Raw genomic sequence first — 19,498 nt, forward strand, 5'->3', positions numbered from 1 at the left:
CCATGACATGTTCGTGGTAGGCCCACATTTAGCCTGACACCCGGTCTTCCTTCTTTAAATACCTCCAAAGAGCTACTGTCAAAACCACTATTACTTGTTTTGATTGGTAGCTCTTTGCAGCGTAATGGTTAACAGCCACCAGACATGTGAAACTCCCAACAAAATCCACTTTGGAATGTGTGCAGAGCATGAGAAGATCTGTGGGTCAATAGTAGAGCATCTGCTTTGAATACAGAAGGTCCCAGATTCAATCCCAGGCATCTCCATCTGGGACTGACAATATTCCCTATCTGCAACCCTGGAGCCAGTGTAGACAATACTGAACTAGGTGAATCAATGGTCTGGTTCATTTTAAGACCGCTTCCTATATTTAATTTATTCACTTCCCACCCAGCTACAAGAAACAGGATGTAAGCAAAGAAAACAATTTCTCTGACTCTGATTTATATCAGGCTGCAATCTGACTCATTTCATTACCTAAGAAAGCCCTCGTGTGTTTGGCTTTCGTCAAGGTCAAACTCAAACCTTATGAGAAAATTCGGCAAAATGTGCATATGACAGTGACGTGAGCCATGGTTGATATGAGATTAAATTCACATCCTGTCCCAACCCCCTACAGAAAGAAAATATGTTGTCAACAAGGTATTGGTTATGTGTCTTAAACATCACATAACCAGTGGGATTTTTAAAAACCTTTGTTCTTAGCACCTTGAGCTACTCTTTTTGCTATTTCTGTACATGAAGAATGTGTGCAGTAATGGCAGATCTTGACTGTAAGCTCCCATTCCTAGTCATCTAACAATTAGAGATGAATTTTCACCTGTTGATGTTTTTTTCCTATCTTTGACTGCAAATTGCATTGCTCTTTCTATTTTGGTGTTCATGTTTTGCTTTGTTGAAAGTGGTGTATATTTATTTCTAATTGAAATTCTAAAAAAAGAGAGATGAGCTTTCCTGTGTCCCAGGACGAAAAATGAGGAATTGCAGAGCATGGGGTAGGCAGCAATAGCCAAGGTGGTGCCCTCCAGATTTTGTGGACTCTTGGCTCCCATCGTCCCAGACCATTAGCCATGCTTCTGAGGGGTTTCATGCTGGCTACCCCAGAGGCAGGGAATAGGAAGAACATGAAAATGAGCAACACCAATTTTCTATTTGAGACAGCCCATAATAACCATACATAAGATGCAAGGATGCTCAGCCAGATTGCACTATGAGATTGGTGTCACTCACGAGTGCTCATATAGGAACGATCAGGAGTCATTGCAGAAATGAGACTAGTGTAGAAAGACCAAGAATAAAAGCAGGCAGTTAATTCAACAGTGCCTGATATTTAGATGATAGTTGTGCACAAAACAACCTAAAAGACAGTCTAACCCCTTATATACTTGATCGAACACTGTGCTCTGCAGGAGAGCGTCTCTCCTGCATAATAGGAGATTCATTCAACCAAAATAGGAACCAGACCTTCAGTGTGGGGGCAACTGAGTCAGATGGGCAGGGTACAAATAAAACTACTACCATTATTAATTTTATATTATTATTGTTATTGTTATTGTTATTTCCTTCCCATTACACATCAGAGAGGTGCTATTTCCATTGTCTGTTGGGTCATACGAAAGACCTTATTTTAAAAAATATGGAATTGTTTTTAACTGTTGATGCTTCTACTGCGAAATCATTTTGAGATGTTTCACGATAAGCTGTTCACAAATGTGATAAAATAAAATAACAAACGTTTATTACATGGATTTGCCACAATATCACAGTTTCAGGAGGAGTTTACTGCTGATACAATGAATGGAAATGCATCCACTTTTATGTACAATACATAAACAAATTCTACTTAAACCTCTGAAACCATTTTTCACAGGGTGGAGTGTTTCTTTCCACAAAAACAGATTTATAAGTAGACTATCGCCAGCTCTGAACTACGAACAGACAACATCTCCTAACACCTGGCCTGGCAGGATGTTGCAGTGCCACTTGTGGCTGAGCGGAAGGGAGAGGTCTGGCCGATCTTGAGTCTTCCTTCAACACCACATAGCAGCAAGAATAGCTGCTGAACCTTTCCCTGGTGTGCAGACAGTGAAGGCCCAACAGCCCTCTTTGGACTAGGAGTTGCCAGTTCTGCCGTGTGAGGGAACAGATGACTGTCAAGAAAAGACACAGAAGTAGAGGACAGCAGTAGCAGAGAAGGGAAATGAATCATGCAGGAACTACAATAAATTGTTGCATGCTCATGCCAATTATATGTTCACTGTTGTCAGGCAGAAATAAACATCTAGTAACCTCATTAGTAGATTAATGGACAGTTGCCTGAGGGTGCGTGTGAAACAGGGGGATGGATGGAACAGCCAAACTACTTGTATCGCATCACAACTGCAAAGATCCCCAGTCTTTACAAGTTTATTCCCTAGTTGCCATTCCTTCAGTACAACTAGGAAAGGCCCACCCATCCCATTCACAGAACTGCAAGATGCACAGTTTCACAAACCCAGCAGCAAAAGAAAGCCTCTTTCGCTCCATTTTTTCATTGCCACATTCTAAACTAAGGTTACCAGACGTCCCCGTTTCCCGGGGACAATCCCCGGATTTACAAATCAGTCCCCTGACAAAATCCTATCATTCCTATTGAAGTTGAAAAGTGTCCCCGGATTCATTGAAAAAAATCTGGTAACCTTATTCTAAACTGTTCCCTGACAGCAAATTACTTTGTTCAAATCTCATTCTCCCCTCCTCTGTTTTTTTTTGTATTAGATTTTATTAGGTTCCTTAAAAATTGATGTTTAATGATGAATCATTTTGTAACTGTATACCACAAATACAATTACTTCACTTATCTAGCTACATCTCATTTCTCCCCCTCCCCCCCGCCGCCCCAATTCCTTTTCGGCTGCTGCTGTTTGGATTAGAGGGATCTTGGAGGAAAGAAAGAATGACCAACATTCCAGCTGGGAGCAATCAAAGCTTTCCCCCACATGGTTTTTACCGAATATGTCTATGCCTATGTCTCAATTTGAAGGGGATAGATAAAACAGGTTGTGTTTCCACATCTGGAATCTACATGGAAGGGTTTTTTTGGATTACATTTCATTATTCCTTTCTGACATCTGTTTTTGCCAATTCCTTAGTTCTTTGGAACAGCTTGCCCAGTAAACATGAAGAACCATTTTTCAAATAAAAGGACACACCAAAAATCCAAAACAAGAACCATCTGGAATCCTGAACCAGCCAACTTGATTCCATAACTGGAGATAAAGTCCTGGATGTGGAGCATTAGGGTCACAGTTTGTATTGTGCAGCCAGGCTTCTGGGGCACTTCTGGTGACATGTGACGTCCTCGTCACATGATCATAGTCTCTGTGCTGCTGTCATATTCTTGTTGGCATGTCTCCATTGTCTCCTCAGATCTTGGCCTGGTGTCAGAGAAAGCCTGATAAACTGACAGTTTCCCTATAATCCTTCCCCCCTCCCATGTTTCTCAAAAGCAAAGCCAAACATGGAAGCAAGTTTCACACGGCTCCATTATGTATCGGGTGTGTCCGGACTCTGTAAATGATCACTGCTGTCGCTGGGCACAAGAGCAGGGATGTCATGACAACGATGGTGACCAGGATGATCAGGACGATGACCCACACTTCCAAGATGTGCTTTGGAAGGGGAAACTGTGTGGGCTCTATGCTTCCCAAAACATCCATGCTCTTCCTGTTCCTCCCTAAAGCAAAGAAGAAGAAAAGTATCAATAAAACAGGACACAGAGCAAATGCAATCCTCACAGGTGATAAGCGCATAACCTTTCCCTAACTCCAGCCTTGAAATAACAGAGCTTGGATAGGCTGCTTGAAATTTATGTAAGTTAGAAGACTTATCTGCACTTCATTTGGTCCAGAAGAAGACACGCAGGGCACTCCTATCTATACACATATTGTTATGAGTTTGTGGGTGCCAGACACCCCTAATCCCTAGATCTAGTAAGTGTTAGAATTTAATCAATGCTTGGGGTGTTAAGATGGGTGCCAGACCTCTCTAATCCCCAGGTCCAGCAAGGATTAAAATCTAATTAGAGCTAATTAAGCCTGGCTAGCTTCCTGTGTTGAAGTGATCACCTGGGTGATGGGCCATTAAGAGGAGAAAGAATCAAAGGATTCCTCAACAAATAAAACCAAAGTTTACAGCATAGAGAGGTTAGGAAGAATAATGTGGCAGAGTAGCAGAGCAGCAAGCTGGAAAGCCAGAGAGGCACACCAATGGTTGATCTCTGCCATAGCTGCAGCTATGGGAGAAACAAGGCCCTTTTGAGGTGTTAATGCTGTGAACCTCTGCATCATAGGCTCAGGTTGTATATATGTGTAAATAAACCATATACTGTATCATAAAGGCACCGCAGTCTCTGCTGTGCCCCATTTCCAAAAGGAAACACGAACCCTGGGTAAGTACCTGGAACCCCTGGAATCTCATACTGCTCAGAGATTGGAGTAGCATGCAACAATACTTACTCAAGCCCCACTTCATGTAATGGGGCTTTCTGGCACAGAAATAGGCATATGATTGCAGCCTTAAGGATGTAAGGATTTGGTCTGTGGCAACACTGCTGCGTGGGATCAGATGGAATGGATCACTTCTATGGCTGCCTGCCTGCCATCAAGATACTACATAGAAATAGATGTCATTTAATGTTATTTCATGTGTTGTGGCTTTCTCAGATAATTTGCTGTAGTGACTAGTATATTGTACATAGAGGAAGGAATTCAATGTTGTACAGTGGTACCTCAGGTTAAGATCTTAATTCGTTCCGGAGGTCTGTTCTTAACCTGAAACTGTTCTTAACCTGAAGCACTACTTTAGCTAATGGGGCCTCCCGCTGCCGCCGCCCCGCCGCCGTGTGATTTCTGTTCTCATCCTGAAGCAAAGTTCTTAACCTGAGGTACTATTTCTGGGTTAGCGGAGTCTGTAACCTGAAGCGTATGTAACCTGAGTTACCACTGTACCATGCTGAATGTTCCGTCAGTGCAAGCATTTCAGCTTGCTAGATGGAACAGTTCTACCCACCCACCCACCTTCTTCCATGTGCTGTTCTGGGGATTCTCCTGACCGCTACCAGGAGAACTAGAGGAAACCCCATTGTGCAAATGAAAGCCCTTGCACAGGCTTCTGTCAAAGGGATTCATTAGCCGAATCCCACCCAGATATAGGACTTCTAAGTCCAAATTCCTACTCAATGGAAAGAGGGTCTGGAGCAGGTCACGAAGCCAGAGCATAATTTGGCGCATGTGCTAAATTAACAATTGATCCAGTTGCGCATCAAAGAATACAATGAATGTTATTTATTTCAGAGGACTGCATTTCCACAAAATGTCACAGAAACAAAAAGAGGGCTTTGTTGCAAAACACTGCTGCGCAACCCTGCCACATGGTCATAACATCAAAATGTGAAACTGTGCATGGTGGCACAGAAGGGAGGCAGTTACAGGGTGAGTGTGGGCTGCTGTTCATACTTCTTAAGCCACATGGTGAGGAAATGTTCTGTTTAATAAGGTATCTTGAGGAGGGAAGGGAGCTGTAAAAAGAAAACCATGTACTCTGATACCCTCCAATAAAAAGGCATCGTAAAATGCTGGCTCTTCATTAGTATTCATTACATGTCATTATTTTAACTGCGCCACTATTGTATAATCTGATGGAAAAAATGAACAACTCTGCTATTCTGCCCCTCAGTGAGATAGAAACATGTTGACTTAATGCAGGAGAGCCAAAGTTTAATTAGCCTGGAAGGCTTTTTCGTCCTACAGGGCGCACCGTTTTTTTGTCCTGTATTTTTCGTCCTATAGGGCGCACCGGCCCATAGGACGCACCTCGTTTTTTGGGGGGGAAATGAATAAAAAAAAATTATTCCCCCCCCCAGCCGCGGCTGCAGCCCCAAGCCTTGCATACACCTGCCCGAAGCACGGGGCACCCTCCGGAGGGCTCCCGTGCTTCGGGCTGCAGGCTGCCGCCCCAAGCCTCACACACCCGGCAGGACCTCCCGCCGGGCGTGCAAGGCTTGCAGACACCCGCCTGAAGCAAGGAGCGCCCTCCGGAGGGCGCCCCATGCTTCAGGCTGCAGCCCGCAAGCCTTGTGAGCCCGCGGGAACTCCCGCCGGGCTTGCAAGGCTTGCGGATAGCTTCCTGAAGCCTGGAGAGCTAGAGGCATCGGTGCGCACCGACCCCCTCACTCTCCAGGCTTCAGCGAAAGCCTGCATTCGCCCCATAGGATGCACACACATTTCCCCTTCATTTTTGGAGGGGGGAAAGTGCGTCCTATGGGGCGAAAAATACGGTATTTCAAAACAAGGATGAGGAACATCAGATCCACGGGCCAGATGTGGCCCTCTAGAGCTCTCTACCTGGCCTAAGAATTGTACCCATTAAAAACCCCGGAAGTGCTGCAGGATATCAGTGTATAAATCTTCTCAAGCAACATCACAGATTCTCTGCAAACTGGGAGGCCTTTTGTATGCTAAAAAAATGAGATACAGTACATCATTTATGCCATCTGAATGTGAAAATGTGCCTTAAAAATGGAACAGTGGGGGCAGGGCAGGGAGAGGAATTGTTCAGTTGTGTGTGAGCTACCTAATTGCTATGTTGTCCTCCACTATGGGGGGGTGTCCCCTGGTTCTTTCCCTCCTTTTACAAGTTCCTATCAACACCAATGGATGACTTAAAGATTAGATAGATTAGATAGATATGCACAGTGTGTGTGTGTGTGTGTGTGTGTGTGTGTGTGTGTGTGTGTGTGTGTGTAATAAGTTCCGTAATGAGTCAGCTCAAAAGCAAGCAATTTGGCTCCCATCCAATCAATTGTAAGTAGCCAGAGTCTCTTCTCTCTCAGCAGCATATTGCCACAGCAGAATATGCTTTGCTGGATTAGTCTGCAGTCATAGAGGCACTGAGTATCTGCAATGAACCATTCTGATCAGTTTGCTGTCCAACTTCAGGCAAGCTGACACCTGTTTGCTTTTTTAATCTAGCAGGGATGATTCAAGAAGAAGCAATTGCCCTCCAAAAATATTCCCCACTACCTTTTTTGGTAACTGCACAGATGTGTATATGCACCTGCAAGAAGAGGAAGGTGGGAAAACATACCATAGGGCAGAGGTTTCCAGTGTGGCACCCATGGGGTGCATATGTGCCTGCAGAGGATTTCCCTGATGCCCACAGGGTCCCCATTTCTGGGTTCAAAGGTTCAGAACAGGGCCTTTTCCTCTCCAAACGCAAGCATCTAAAGTTCTCAGCCCCTCAACCAAAAAGAGTTATAGCCCTGAATTTCATCACCTTAACCTCAACATACAGACCAGTATCTGCACAATACTATCTACCTTAATGAGAAACATTGGACATCCCAGGCTAATAAATTGCTGCAGTTCTCTCCCTCGCCCTCTCTTCTCCTGGACGAATCCAACTGGTGTCCCATGAACTGCCGGAGTGCGTCTATGTATGAAGCAAGGCTGGCCCAAGACATTTGGCTGCCTGAGGCAAAGGATAAAATGATGCACACCCATTCATAGTGCCTCCTACTTCGGTACTAGCAAAGGGGCACTGCCCTGCCCCTGAGGGAGGTCAGCAGGATAGATATAAATGTGGATGGCAAAGTGTGTGACGCACAGCTCTCTTCTCCAACAGAACAGTTTGGTCAGGGAGCTCAGGAGGATATATGCTGCCTGAGACCTTACTTTGCCCAATGGCAGAACTGGCTCTGGTAGGAAGCTTGCAGCTTCTATGCCCATGGGACCCTCCCTCTCATCTGTCCAGTCTCCAGGGAAGATTTTGCCTGGGCAAATAAAATTAGTGATGGAGTAAAAAATCCTTGCCAAATCTTCAGTCACACGGACTGCCTCTGTGTATATTTAAACTACAGTAGGCGTTGACGCAGATTTCGTGTCTGATTCAGCAGCCTTGAGGCATCTCACCTGTACTTAATCATGGTTTCCTGAGTCACGAAATCCGTTTCTTTACACGAATGAAGCAACTGATGACACCAAACTGTGCGCAAACCCCTGCCAGCTGGATACATTGCTGTTTCCCACCCTGATGTTTTGATCCTGTTAACATTTATTTATAAACATTTATAAAGCAAACCAATCCATTCTTTCTCAACAAGAGGCTCAACACCTGATTCTGTCAATGGGTCGAATCCGGACTAGGGCTGTGTACACATTATCAGCTCAAAACACAGCCACCTCATTCCGTTTCTCAATTCAGATCAAAAGTGCTTTGGGGAAAACACATCAAAACACAGTATTTCCTAAGAAGACCACCTCAGACTACCTCCCTCCGCCCAACCTAGGGTGATCTACCATCAGCTGCCCTGTGGGAAAGATCCTGGTAACTTTTTAACATGTTGTTTATTGTGTTTTTAAAATATGTAGTTAGTTGCAAGCCACTTTGGAAGGATTTGTATCCTGAAAGGCAGGTTATAAATAAATGTAACCAGGGATGGGAATCCTGTGGCCTTCCAGATTTTGTTGGACTCCAACTGCTGTTTAATGCCCTAGATCAGAAAAGCAGCTCGTCCCCTTCCTGGCAAAGTAAGTTATAAAAATACAGAGAAAATGTCCACTTTAGGATAAGCCTTAGTGGAACAAAACTGTTATCATGTATGCAAGAAGAAAAGGACATGCAATTGTTGTTTCAGCAGACCTATTTGCCACGAGTTTTCATGGGGAATTTTGTCCTAGGACTATCCTAATTCAGAACCACTGACAAAGTATGAAAAATGCTAACCTCTGCTCTGGTAACCAATCATCTCAATAAGAACCAACTGTGGCACTCAACTGTAAATACATGCTATAAAAATGTCTGCTACTAATGGGAAATGGAGGTGCCATCATATGTTGATGTTTCTCTGCAACTTCTGAATCAGGAGAGGCTGTGCAAGCCCTGAACTTAGTGCCTGGACTTGGTGGTGGGTTAGGTGGGGGCCGATAAACTGACTATAAATCCTGGGCAGATGGAGGCAACATGGATGGGCCGTTCCTGAGTCTGCTTTCGATTGGGGTTGTACTCCCGCATCTCTGTCGCTTAGAGGCCCAGGTGATCTCAGTGACTAGGAGTGCCTTTTACCAGCTTCAGTTGGGAAGAGAGCTACAGCCCTTTCTGGGTTGGGGCAGCCTAATCACGGTCATCCAGTAACCTCCAGGTTGGTTGCTGCAATGTGCTGTATGTGGGGCAGGACTTGGAAGCTGCCACCTCATGCAAAATGTGGGGCAGAATATAGTAAGTCATTGTGGAAATAACTGCACTGGCTGCCAATTAGCTACTGGGCTAGGCTCCAGGTGCTGGTATTGCTGCATAAAGCCATGTAAAGCTTGGGACTAGGTTACTCAAAAGTTCATCTCACCTTCTGCATAACCAACCAATCACTACATTCTGAAGGAGAGGGCATCCTGCAGATACCATGCTATCAGGAAGTGCATTCTTCACAAGGTCAGAATCAGACTTTGAGAGTGGTGGCACCTTTCCTGTGGAAGGGAACTTTGGTCACATTATATATCAGATCTATGCCTTCTCTACTACTGTCATTTCAGTGCCTGCTAAAAACATTCCTCTTTCCACAAGCTTTCTAAACAGAGCTCTTTATTCCAGTTGCTATCTGTGATGGATATGAATTGTTCTTACATGTGTGCTGTTGTTGTTTTAAAATAGTTTTTTTATTTTATTATGTGTGTGTGTGTGTGTACACAATTTTATTTTAGTACCCCAGGAAGACGAGGGAATGACTCTGCAAATTGTAGCTCTGTGAGGGAAACAGCGAAACTTCTAACAATGCTGACACTTTAAATCTCTACAGGATTCTGTAGAGGAAGCCATGGCTGTTTTAACTATATAGTGCAGAATGGACCTTGGTTTTAAGAAGTTACTCCTTATGTTTTAGCCAAAATCTGCTTCCCTGCAATTCCCATCCACTGGGTCTACTCTTGGTTCTGTAGATCTCTTTGTTGCAGCCTAAAAGGACACTCCATTGACTAAAGATGTCAATAAACTGAAAAATAAAATATTAACCAAAAATCATGGTTCAAAATTTAGGAAAGATAACCACAGTGGCTCTGTCAGGAATATAATTCATGAGCAGGATTCTTGGGAGTGCAGGCTGGTTGGGAGTGCTAGTTTAATTTGGGATTCAAGTTTCACCGCAATGCTATTTTGTGGGTTTCCATGTCAGAGTCTTACGTGGACTCTCCTATGTCATAGGCAGGCTGAGGCGTGTTTCAGTGGAGGAATTTGCTGGCAAGCTTCTGCTGAAATGGAAGGCCTTCCTTCTATGAGTGTGTGTGTGAGGCAGAGCCTACGCACAGCACAGGAAAATGTGTGCTCCATGCTCCGTTTACAGCGAAGTGCATTAGTGCTGTCGTTATTTGGAATGAACTTCCTGGCAAGCAGTAATCTAAGCTGTTGATTTGCTCCAAGTGAAACTCAGTTATTTCCTACACTGACAAACGTTTTGTGGCTCCAGGCTCTGATCCCTGGACGCTTCCTAATGTCGTGAGCAGCCTCAGTAATCTTATTAGTTTTGCTTGGACTTCATGTCCACATTCATGTCACACACAGAACTAAACTAGGATGCTGGAATACTTGAGATTTAAAGCCGGCGAGTCCCATTAATTCAATACAAAAGCAATCGACTTCAAACACAGCTTTCTGACAGCCATGATCGTACCATGAGTAGAACAGGGATGAGGAACATCTGGTCCTCCATATGTTGTTACACTAAAGCTCCCACCAACCTTTGGAGCAACGTGTTGGGCATGGATCCAGGAGACCTGGGTACCAAGCCCTGCTTAGCCATTAAGTTCACAGGAGCAGTCTCTGTTTCTCAGTTTAACTTCCTCTTATGCTTGTTGTCATGGAAATGAGACAGTACCACACATCATGTGTATGAGTATGAGAAGGTTTGAAGTGAAGGACTACACCTCTCTCTGCGTCTTCCTCTTCCTTTCCATTCCTATGAAGGGTTCCATGTGTGGCCCAGAGGCATTTCTAGGAAATGTAGACTTGCTAGGTGCCTGCACATTGCTTTTCAGCCAGCACAGTACAAATTAAACAAAACAGAAAACTGGAAGAGACAGCTGGCGAAGGGGCTGTCTGCAGGCATCATGTAAGGGACCTTGGTTTCAGTATAAGAAGCTTAAGTAATCCTTGCTTACTTACTTGCCCCTCTTGGGCAAGTCATTCCCTCTCACTTTAACCTACCTCAAAGGGTTGTTGTGAGGCCCCAGTGCTGTGCTGATCTGAGTGACAGGGTGTGATAAAAATGTCATATGAAGAAAAAGCTTACACAACTGTGCAACTTGGGATTGTGTACAATGAGCGAGCGGCCCCAACCGAGCAGCCTGACATCATCTTGGCTATACCATTTTTGTAATTTCTCCCCGAAGTTTGGTGACGCTCGCTCGTTGCCACTTTGACATCAGCAAGAACAGGTTAAGCTGGAGTCACTGTGCCAATTCTCTTAAGTGCTCCAGATCAGAAAGATAACATGACGTCAAAACCTGTGGAGATTCAAAGGCCAGGCTACACCCATCTTAATGCCTTCAAGGGATTACTTGTTAAAACACAGGCTGTTTGTAAGAAACCCACAAACCTATTTATTACTATCACACAGCACAGGGGGTTCCACATTTAAACCAGCTTGCTGACAGACAAAAGGGGGTGGGGACCCAACAGGCACTGTGCTCTGAATCCTGGTGTTTAATGAAATGAGAGTGTTTGGTGGAGCTTGGAGAAGATTCAAGAGCAAGTTACTCCAATTTTAAGAGATTCTTCATTGCCGGTTTTAATGGTCATTCTTGCTGAGCTGAGGATTTATGGAAACCATTTCTCCCTCAAATTATGAACGCATCCTGCTGGGTGTTCAAATGCAAAGACTATAAACATGGAACAGTCTTTCCTTGGGAGGTGGTGGACTCTCCTTCCTTGGAGGTTTCTAAGCAGAGATTGGATGGCCATCTGTCATGGATGCTTTAGCTGAGATGACTGCATTGCAAGGGCTTGGACTAGATGACCCTTGGGGTCCCTTCCAACTCTATGATTCAATGGACCTGTTGCTCTTGTTACTACTTTCTGCAGGCCCTGCCCAGTTCACCTGGCCACCCTACTTCTGGGGTAAATTCATCTAAATCTATGTCTACCCTAACATTACAGCCCTCCCAGCCAGAAGTGACCACCCCATCTGGTTGTACAGTGGCTACTGCCTCCACATTCCTGCCCCTCCAAAGGAAATCCCTGCTAGTTCCTAAGTGACTCCAGCACATCAGGAGCTGGGGTTGTTCTTCGAGTTCACCTGAAAAGTTTTAATTCTTGTTGGGAGGGTGACCAACAAGGTGCTCACCCACATATCAGGTGTTTACCATATTGTATCAAACAATACTTGATGCACTTAATTTAGCAGGGCACTGGGTTCAGTAACCCCAACCCAACTGTCTTAATAGGCTACAATGGAACAACCCTAAACTCATCACCAGAAATACAAAAGTCCAGGCAGCCATTAGGCAGTAGAGCCCCCCAAAGCTGGGCCTGCTAGTAATTGGTACCTGGGTAAAAGCATAAGAAGAGTCCTGCTGGATCAGGCCCATCTAGTTCAGCATCCTATAGCAAATGGATGGAACAGCACTCTCTTCTATGGTGAGTCCCAGCAGCATCCTGCCTTTGACAGGAGAGCCAGAACATAGCTATTGTTGCTAGTAGCCATTGATTGCTTTACGCTCTATGAATCTGCCTAATCCTCTTTTAAAGCCGTCCAAGTTGGTCATCTTGTGGGAGCAAATGCCACAGTGTACAACCATCACCTCATTCTGTTGCATGTGTCAGCCCTTTGCTACTTTCAAATAAACACGAAACTCATTATCCATAAGGTATGGCATTATACAGGAACGGAAACGAAAGGCAAAAGTCAACACTTGGCTCAAACTATGCGCAGTGGAACAGAGCAATGCAACCTTATTGCTCTTAAATGATAACAATGAATGGGTGTCAGTTCAGGGCCCAGGGGATAGGGCAGATAAAAGATTCAAAAGTTTGTTCCTGGGCAGATATTTAAATAAAACATTAAATAACTATAGCAATGCTATCAACACAGATTAAGCAGCTGCCCTTGGCACACAAGACCTGTTGGATTGCTTATAAGGGTCACTCAGGGTATTTACGTGTGTGGAAACCAACACATTGGGGTCCATTCTACGAGTTCTGCCCCAGCTTCCAATCTTTCCAGGTCTCCATTTGCATAAACCCAAGGCACATACCCTGCAACAACATGCATAGGCTCCCATACGTCTGATCCATGTACCAGTTATTGATGGTGCATATGGAGATCTTGGAACATATGGAAGTCAGCAATGGGACTCCCATCTCCCACTCCATGCCTTAATTTATACACAGCTCGGCACCTGATGAGGGCTAAGGTGTAGAATGGGGGGGGGAGCCTGTGGCCCTCTAGATGTAGCAGGATCCTAATTCCCATCAGCTCTGGCCAGCATTATAAGAATCACAGAGCTGTAGAGTTGGAAGGAACATCGAGGGTCATCTAGTCCAACTCCCTGCAATACAGGAATCCTGCCCACAAGCATCTCTGGGTGGGCTTGAACCACCAACTTTCTGGTTAACAGCCAGTTGCAAAAGAAGATGGGTTTCATAATCTAGCAACATCCAGAGTGCCACAGGTTCCCTACCAATGTTCAAAATTCGCCATGTGCATTTTGCTCCTGGCTATCACCTACTTGCAACCACATGAAGATGCCCAGGCACCAGGATGGTGCCTGACATCTCCACCATCTGGAGGTGCGTGCCTGGGGATCCTGGGATCTTAGAATCATAGAGTTGGAAGAGACCACAAGGGCCATCGAGTCCAACCCCCTGCGAAGCAGGAAACACCATCAGAGCACTCCTGACATATGGTTGTCAAGCCTCTGCTTAAAGACCTCCAAAGTAGGAGACTCCACCACACTCCTTGGCAGCAAATTCCACTGTCAAACAGCTCTTACTGTCAGGAAGTTCTTCCTAATCTTTAGGTGGAATCTTCTTTCTTGTAGTTTGGATCTTGACTGTTTTCACACGCTAGCAACAGCTTCATGTAGAATTCTATTCGTGATATTTTATCTGCACAATCAGAAGGAATTTCAGGAACCAAAACGTCGTATTGGGAAATATGACTTCCAAGACATCTGGCCACAAAATGGCACCTAGACATTCCGTTTTGGTGACTGTAACCCTGGTTTAAGGAGTCATTTGGCTCCTAGCTTCTATATCTGAGCTTCTAACACTGTTCACTACCCCTAGTGTAGTATTAGGGAGCTTATCAAAAATAGAGATGTTTCCAATTAATAACCTGACACTGCCAAAAACAATGGGGAAAATGGCATCCCTGTCATGCGGTTCCTTAGAAACGCAACATAATTGACAAAAACTCTGTCCTATGTAAGCTACACAATACTTAAATGTGAATTGTTTATTTATTTAACAAGTATCTTTCTTGAATAGAAACTGCCTGTCTGCAGAAAACTACTATCTATTTCAAATTTAATAGGAGTGGAAGACGTGTTATTAAAGCACATAGCTTGCTTGACTGGTTAAGGGTCAGTCCTAATTTGATTGAAAAATCTCTTGCTTTCCAAAGAAAGTAGAAACAAATCAGAAGGGAGACGTCTAATCAAAGCAGAGGCATGAAAATCAGGAAGCATCTTATCTGAGAGCAGAGGAAGCCAGTCTGAGATTATTTTGGTGGCCAGGTATAAAAATAAAATTAGTGCTCTTAGCACGCCACAAAATAATACTAAAAAACTAAATGGACATACAGTAGTCTAATAATGCCACGCCAAATCTGCCGCCTGAAGCTGCCTCTTAATGGGAGGTCCCTTTTCAGAAACATTATCAGTCCTTCCTTGAAGGTTCAGCTTTTATTTTTAAAAATACTCTGGCCCTTTTTAAGACTGGAGATATAAGGAGGGGTGGGGAAGGCTTCAGGCAGCATCCTACCCAATTGCTCATTAAGAAGCAATGCAATTGAATCCCTTCCAACATAGACAGATACCTGTATTTATGATCTTGCAGTTCTGTAAGTGATTCCCCACCCCCACCCTTACCACAAGGTTTCTGGCTAGGTGCCTGAAGTAGAGAAAAGAGAGAGAGAGAAAGTAAAGGGGTCCCATCACTTTATATGATGAACAGATTGTTGTTGTTATTTACTGAATTTATATACCGCCCTATACCTGCAGGGCAGTTCACAGAATAAAATCAAAATATACAACCACAACCATATACTGTAGTTTTGGCACCAGTTAGAATCCCCCACTGGGGACATGAAGAACCTAGGAAAGCAGACAGCCTTCAAATTCTCAGTAAGGGAGGAGGGAGGAGCAATTCCCATTTGTGAGGTAGAGACTGAAGGTTCCAGGCCAGAGAATCTGCATTTATGTCACTTTCACTTGTCTGCTTTCACCTGGAATTCCTTCAGCCCCAGAATTCCAAAGAAAGGGATGTTGCTTTGGGCTCATCTGCCTCGCCATCTCCACTGCCTCCTGCCATCCCTGCATGTGAGACCCATCCAAATATGCATCTATTTTACATTCTGCACTTTAGCGGCATGTGGTAGGATTGTTTTATAGTATTATTGCATGGGCACTTTAGGAAGTTTGTGTTTATTGTATTTCACTTTCTCCTTGTTAACTGATTTTAGCTGTTGTTTGCCAATTAAAAAGAAAACAAAACCTAAATGCAATAAATAGTAATAGTATGACATGTAAAGGCTTAAAAGCGTTCAGTTGATTTCTGGGTTTTATTTGGGAACCAGACGTGTCAATTTCCCCTACGTGTGTGTAGGATTTGACATGTGCTCAATCACATCCGGACAGGCCATTTCAGTATGGATGGCTAGAGATGGAGGAGGAAGCATGCCTTGTGGTGGACAGCTTCTTCAAGTATTGTCTAAACCAGCCAAATGTCTCTCAAAAGCAGCACAAGAGAAACAGCGGAATATCCAATGCTAAGTCAGTGCCCAAACACTACTGATCAGGATACAAATGGTACAACAGTTAAGGGTGCAGACATCTAAATGATGGCAAACTGGCACACTGTATGTGATAGGCTGTGTGGCAGAAAGCTACCAAGTGATTTAGAACACAGTGGAATTTGTTAGTATTGCTGGTAATTTACAATGTCCTTTACCATCTTTATTTCATGCCTGCCCTTAATGTCACAACAATCCTGTGAGCTGAATTGCTGTTATTTCCATTTCACAGACAGGTAAGAGAAGCTGAAAAATAAAGAACTTGTCATACAGATAATCCAAGAATGAAAAAGGAGTTGAACAGTAGTTGAACATCTTGTGCTGTACCACACCCGATCTTTTCCAAACGCCTGAACTAATAGAGATTTTTTAAAAAATTCTAAAGAATCCCTATCCAGTCTTTCCTTTAAAACTTCAAAGGGTTTCTTGGAAAGTGGAAAACATAGCAGATAGGAAGCTCCCCCTAAGCTTTTGTTCATGCCAGAAGCTATAAAGGAAAGAGGGGAGGAAAAAAACAAAATAAAGACACAGCACATCTGTGGTTAGTATGGTTATGAAATTCATACAAGCAACATAAAACTTCCAACCTTATATTTGACTTTCTTTGCATTTAGGTACGTCTGTCACAATTAAACGGACAAGAGTAGGAATGTGTTTATTTCTTTGAATCAAAAGATGAACCTGGTGACACGCCTTGCAATTGTCCATTTCTGATCAGCTGCATAGAGAAGACTGCAAACGCACTAACCAGAAATGGGTTGAAAACCAAGAGAAAGTGAAAAATGAAAATAACAGAATATCATCTGAAACGATCAAACGCATACCCATATGGGAGATCATATACATTCTGTAGCCTGAGAGCCACTCCCAATTCTTTTTCAAGCGCCGATAAAGGCAATTAGACATGCCAATGAATTCCAGCTCACTGCAATTCCTTTGGATAAGTACTAAATCAGCGACATTTTGCTACTGGGAATAGAGACGGTTACACAACACTGTGTGGGCAACAAAATGTATAATGTACATAGGCCATCACAGGTGATTAATGTAAGCATCACTGTTATAGGTACTGGCTTCCCTCTGCATATGCATGTGGTGGATTAACTATGTCTAGTCATCGCATGTGCCCAACTCCATGGGTTTTCCCCATATTTTGCTATAGGGAAATGAAGGAAAATAATTGCCTTTCGGAAACAGTCTGGAGATAAGGATCCAACAACAGAGGAACTACTGCCAAAAACCAGGATACGAACAGCAAACCGCACAACATTTTTACATCTTGGTTTCATCTCATAGTTTTTGTTAGTGATAGCTTTACAATAGTTGCTATAAAAATGATAGGCAAGAATACATGCAATGCACATTTAAAGATCTCATATTTATATCATAAACCACAGAAAAAAGTTAACTATAAAACAAACAGCACAGGCATATCTAAAAGAGCAGTATATACAGATATATAAATGTGTGCGCGTGTGTCAAAGGTTTAGCTTAAGTGATGCTCACCAGAATAAAATAGTCATAAGAGAAGGTTTGCTACCACCTCAAATGCCCCAGTATAGAAGGAAACTTACAAATGGGTCTGGCAGGGTAGTTACCTGATCTTGCAGGGCAAGATCACTCACTTTCCTGAAAAAAATAATCCAATGACTTTCTGAAATGAAGATCAAAGATGGTATGGATAGAGCCCTTTCTTATTGACGAGCTACTTGTGGAATTTCCCTTGAGACTTAAAACTATTACTGATCTCCAAGGCAAACAAGCAAGCAAACAAAAATCGGAGCAATGCTAAATGCAAACGGGAAAGGAAGTGAAGAGAAACTGACATGAAGAAGGTGTTGGAGGAATATGAAAGCGCACGAATAAAGCAAGCAAGCAAAAGAAATCGTGGCACTCGCCTCTCTCGAGAGTAAAAATTCACGGACAAGTCGCTGCTCATCGCTACAAAGAGGACTTACAGGAGTTTCTTATGCTGCTTTTGAGTCTCCGGACTGCTTCCAAACCCCGCCTGGAGAGTCGCCTGCTCGGCTTGCGAGCGTCTGGTCCAAAGGAGCGCAAAATCCGCGGCCGCCGAATAACTGGACGAAGAAAAGTGGGGAGTAAGTTCACACACACCCGGCAGGTGGGATCCTCTTTCTCCGAGCCCGGCGGACAGCTTCCACCCCAAAGACTCTGCTCTGGCCAACGGGATGCCGCCTCCCACGCCCGGAAAAGGGAATTCGAACAAAAGCGAAAGTTTCCCTCTCGCTTGCTCCGCGCGCTGGAACTCCGCGCTCGCCTCGTTTGCGCTGCTGGGAAGGTCAGGCTTCGGCTGGGCAGCCGTGCTACTTCGCCCCGCCCCCGCGACATCAAAGGCGAGCGGGCCACCTAGTGGCCACATATGCGAAGTGCAAAACCTTAGTTTGATTTGATAGGTTTTATTGATATACCAGTAGTATCCAGTTGTATACCTTCTCATCAGAAATAGCATGACGAGGAGATATTTAAATATAAAGTAGCTTGTCAAAGAAAAAAGAAAAACAAACCAACATGGCTGTATCACAATGAAGCATTTATTTATGATGGATATATGATGGGTGATTATCATGTACGATATCATGCATGAGATATTATATATGATATATGTTAATCAGTGCTTTTTTCTGGAGGGACGCAGGGGGATGCATACCCCTAAACATTTTGAGAATCTTTGTACTTTTGTCCATTTACGGTATTTATTTTTCCCGATTTGAACTATAAAATTGTGATTTTCTTGAGTCAAAATGAGAGTACCCTTAAACATTTTTTAAGGAAAAAAACCACTGATGTTAATTTTAAAAGATTTCTGGGTCTGGAGTAGCCCCTAGACCCAATGGAAACATGTGCACTCATGGCCACAGTGATATATGAGTTGCTTTACACAAAAGAAAAACTGACATACGCAGACAAACACATGTAGACCTGGTGAGAACCCACCATCATAGTAAAGAGTCTGGTGGCACCTTAAAGACCAGGAAACGTGCTGTAATGTGAGTTTTCTTAAGGAAGAGCTTACTTCATTGGATCCATTTCTCTCAACTTCCTGTTGCATGGAACATGCACATTTCCCACACTTTTACTTAGTATCACAGAGTACATGTGGTTTTCCTATGCGGAAGTAAAATGCATTCATGTAGATAAGCAACTGCATAAAATGTGGCCCCAGAATGTGAACATATGCAAGACTTCACTTGAGGTTCAGCACTGGAATCATTAATGTCAGGACTTTGCCCTGCAGTGCATGAAAGAATAATAAAAAAGAGAATTGCAGCTTGCTCTTAGTTTCTGAAATCAACAGCTGTTTTTTGTTTTTTTGTTTATGTTCTCTCTTCACTGTCAGAGTTATGAAAATACACGTGCTGGATGAAGTAATGTGAGTCATGGAAGTCATATTTTCCTGGAAGCTCGCTATGGTGTCTGTTTCTGAGAGCTGAGTGGTGCACT

The 19,498-nt window shown here is 43.6% G+C and overlaps 1 protein-coding gene across 2 annotated transcripts; it reads right to left on the reverse strand.

Annotated features, from left to right (window-relative positions):
* Nucleotides 1-1,716: 1,716 nt before the first annotated feature.
* On the reverse strand, nt 1,717-18,353 carry SMIM3 (small integral membrane protein 3). Of its 2 annotated transcripts, none has more exons than XM_081185325.1 (2): nt 17,995-18,353; nt 1,717-3,715 (listed from the first exon to the last, which is right to left on the reverse strand). In XM_081185325.1, the coding sequence occupies exon 2, from the start codon at nt 3,696-3,698 to the stop codon at nt 3,513-3,515; it is 186 nt and encodes a 61-aa protein (XP_081041451.1). In that variant the 5' UTR covers nt 3,699-3,715; nt 17,995-18,353; the 3' UTR covers nt 1,717-3,512. The 2 variants fall into 2 exon arrangements, with proteins under 2 accessions (XP_081041451.1, XP_081041452.1); XM_081185326.1 differs by having other exon boundaries at nt 17,935-18,058.
* Between the last annotated feature and the right edge of the window lie 1,145 nt (nt 18,354-19,498).

The sequence above is a fragment of the Podarcis bocagei genome (genome assembly GCF_964188305.1).
Source record: "Podarcis bocagei genome assembly, chromosome: 2".
NCBI lineage: Eukaryota > Metazoa > Chordata > Lepidosauria > Squamata > Lacertidae > Podarcis > Podarcis bocagei.

Bases quoted from the DNA above. Each gene is read 5' to 3' on its own strand.
- SMIM3 (XM_081185325.1), bottom strand. From the start codon at position 3,698: ATGGATGTTTTGGGAAGCATAGAGCCCACACAGTTTCCCCTTCCAAAG.